Source organism: Montipora foliosa, chromosome 3 (genome assembly GCF_036669935.1).
Source record: "Montipora foliosa isolate CH-2021 chromosome 3, ASM3666993v2, whole genome shotgun sequence".
NCBI lineage: Eukaryota > Metazoa > Cnidaria > Anthozoa > Scleractinia > Acroporidae > Montipora > Montipora foliosa.
This window is the reverse complement of record NC_090871.1, coordinates 1,840,816-1,843,315: the sequence shown is the minus strand read 5'-3', so window position 1 is coordinate 1,843,315 and position 2,500 is coordinate 1,840,816. Positions and strand designations below refer to the sequence as shown.

The following is a 2,500-nucleotide window of genomic DNA, read 5'->3' as shown; positions in this document are numbered from 1 at the left end:
ATATCGCCAGGAACATTATTAACACGTTGTATGACTTCTTTAGTAACTGTCTCTCCATCACGAACATCACGATGGTCAAAGTATTTCCAAAAATCGCCATCACGCAAATGATGCCGTAGCTGATTTGCTTTAAGCGATCCATTTTGTGCGCTTCAAAACCGTTTTGTTCATAGACCAGTCATTTTCTTTGTAATTTACAGAAAAATACTGATAGGCCTATTTTGAATTAACTCCGGTGTTATATGGCACCGAGATGTTAAATGGTGAGGACATCTCAGTGAACGTCACAAGGGCTCCATTCAACAGATGCTGAAACGATATAGATATAGTTCAGTGTCACTTCGTGGTCGTCCTAGACATTGACAAAAGATACATTGAAAGGCTCGGCCAACAGGGTGTCACGGTTTTAAAATTGCTCATCTCTAGATTGCTAAGGCTTCTTCAATTTTCGTTATCTAGACAAATCATTGAGGAGCATAAATTTATTAGGAAAATTGGATTCTCAGTGACGTTGATGTGTGACCACGACGTTTTCCTAAAACTTGAGATTGGAATATTTCGGGTTGCAGATTTTCAGAAAACCGAGTTTAATGTACGAAAATTCAAAACCAGCGAATCTAAATCCAATTTAAGACAAGAAACTGTTCATTTTTCTTGATATGTAATTGGCTGTTAGCGCCGTTTCTTTACGTATATCTATCTTAAATCTAGCATCACACCTACCTTTAAATCCACAAGAGATGGCCGTTGTCTCTCATCGTCAGTACTGCTTTGCTGTCTTAAAATGACTCGTATCTTTATTTGGTCAAGGTCTCTCATATAAAGTCACTGACCTGTTTCAGGCGAATATGATTTATTGAATCTCAGAAACAGATGTATCCGACAGCAAATGGATCTTTTTAATCTAACATGGGACAACATATATTGCGCGTTATCACTTGAAATCCGCAATTGTCTTTTTATGTAAACTGAACTTGATAGAAGCCCAAGGAAATCTTAGAAATAAAAATATAGTTTAACAGGACTAGTTTACAGAAACTAGATAAGGTGGATGTATTAGGTGGAAATTGCAAGAGGACTGAACTTTGGGATCGAATCATTTGTTTATGATGGCTATTATAAACTCGGCAAACAGAGAAAAATTATCGTGTGTTTAAATGTTTTTGTTTTACAGTTTTGGAAAGGTGACTCTTATCCTAAGTTCCATTACTTGCCATACAAAGTATCGCAAGCCTGACGGTACGGAAGACAACGAGAAACACATAAGCATTTCTTAGTCACTACCGAGTCGGGCTCTCACTTTGAGCCCCTATAGCTAAGATAATAACAAACAACCCTCCTTGATATTCATAAAGCCTCCCCCCTAATAAGACGGATATCCTCAAATTGTCCCTGTATTTTGATCAGACACAAAAAAAAGGTTGAAACGTGGCCAGAATGATGGTAGGGGGGAGACACAATCGAACACATAATTAATTAATGCTCTAATTTAGGGAATGATCGGAAAGATTTTGAGCTAAGGTTGCATGCTGGGGTTTCTTTGGCACGAAATGGATATGCCTTTTGTGGAGAACTAACCAGTCCAACGAGGGAAAAAATCATGTAAAATGGAGGTTTTTTTTGTTTCATATGGCAGTAAAAGGTGAATTCAGGGGTCTCCTTCAATACACGGTTTCAACTACTTTTAGTCTTCTTTTGATGAAGGACACAATGCCGTGAAACTCTCTAAAAGGCAGGGTTTCCGAAAGTTTTGTAAAGTAGCGTACATATCTGAAAGCAAGGCACGAGACATTTTTTGGTGCCGCAAGGTGCCTTGCAAGCACCGAAGGCTCGAGCTACCGAGGGGGGTCTGGGGGCATGCCCACCCCCCGGAAATTTTTTTTAAAAGAACATTCAGAAACCCTGTTTCCAGTGTTTCTGGAACCCAAGAATCAGTTTCCCAGGCAAGGCTGGAGTTTATTCAAATTCTCTTTAAAAATGTAAGTAAAAAAACATATATAATAAAAAATAAAACGAACCCCCGAAATATTGGAATCAAAGTACCGGACACGAAAATGACGGAATGCCAATAGACCGAACAAAACGTCAGGCCTAACGAAAACCCTGTTAAATTTTCTCTCTCTGTATCAGGTCAAAATATCTTTTTTCCGACCGTGAAAAAAATCCATTAAACGGTGGCGAGTCTTAAATTAATCACGTTCAATTTACCGAGAAGCTTCTAGTATCTATCGTCTTAATTATGAGCCTGAGAACCAGTCCAAGGAGGCGAAAAAAATCATGTAAATTTAAATTTTTTGCTTCATATCTGAATGTAGGAAAGGAAAAGATGAATTCAGTGATCTCCTTCAGCACACGGATTGAACTAGCTTAAGCCTACTTTTGATGATGGACACAATGTCTCCAACTTTATATCGGGTCAACATATCTACTTCCCGACAAAAATTGCATCAACTGGCGGCGAGCCTTGAATTAATCACGTTTAATTTATCGACTTTCGACA

At 38.5% G+C, this 2,500-nt stretch overlaps 1 protein-coding gene across 1 annotated transcript in view; it reads right to left on the bottom strand.

Annotated features, from left to right (window-relative positions):
- Positions 1 to 842, bottom strand: part of LOC137994390 (somatostatin receptor type 5-like) — a 2,024-nt gene extending 1,182 nt beyond the window's left edge. Inside the window, exons 1-2 of the mRNA XM_068839966.1 lie at positions 724 to 842; positions 1 to 309 (exon numbers count right to left, since the gene is read on the bottom strand). The exon at positions 1 to 309 is cut by the window's left edge and continues 1,182 nt beyond it. Of these exons, the coding sequence (XP_068696067.1) occupies positions 1 to 142 (142 nt within the window). The 5' untranslated portion in view covers positions 143 to 309; positions 724 to 842. The remainder of the gene's footprint in view (positions 310 to 723) is intronic.
- Between the last annotated feature and the right edge of the window lie 1,658 nt (positions 843 to 2,500).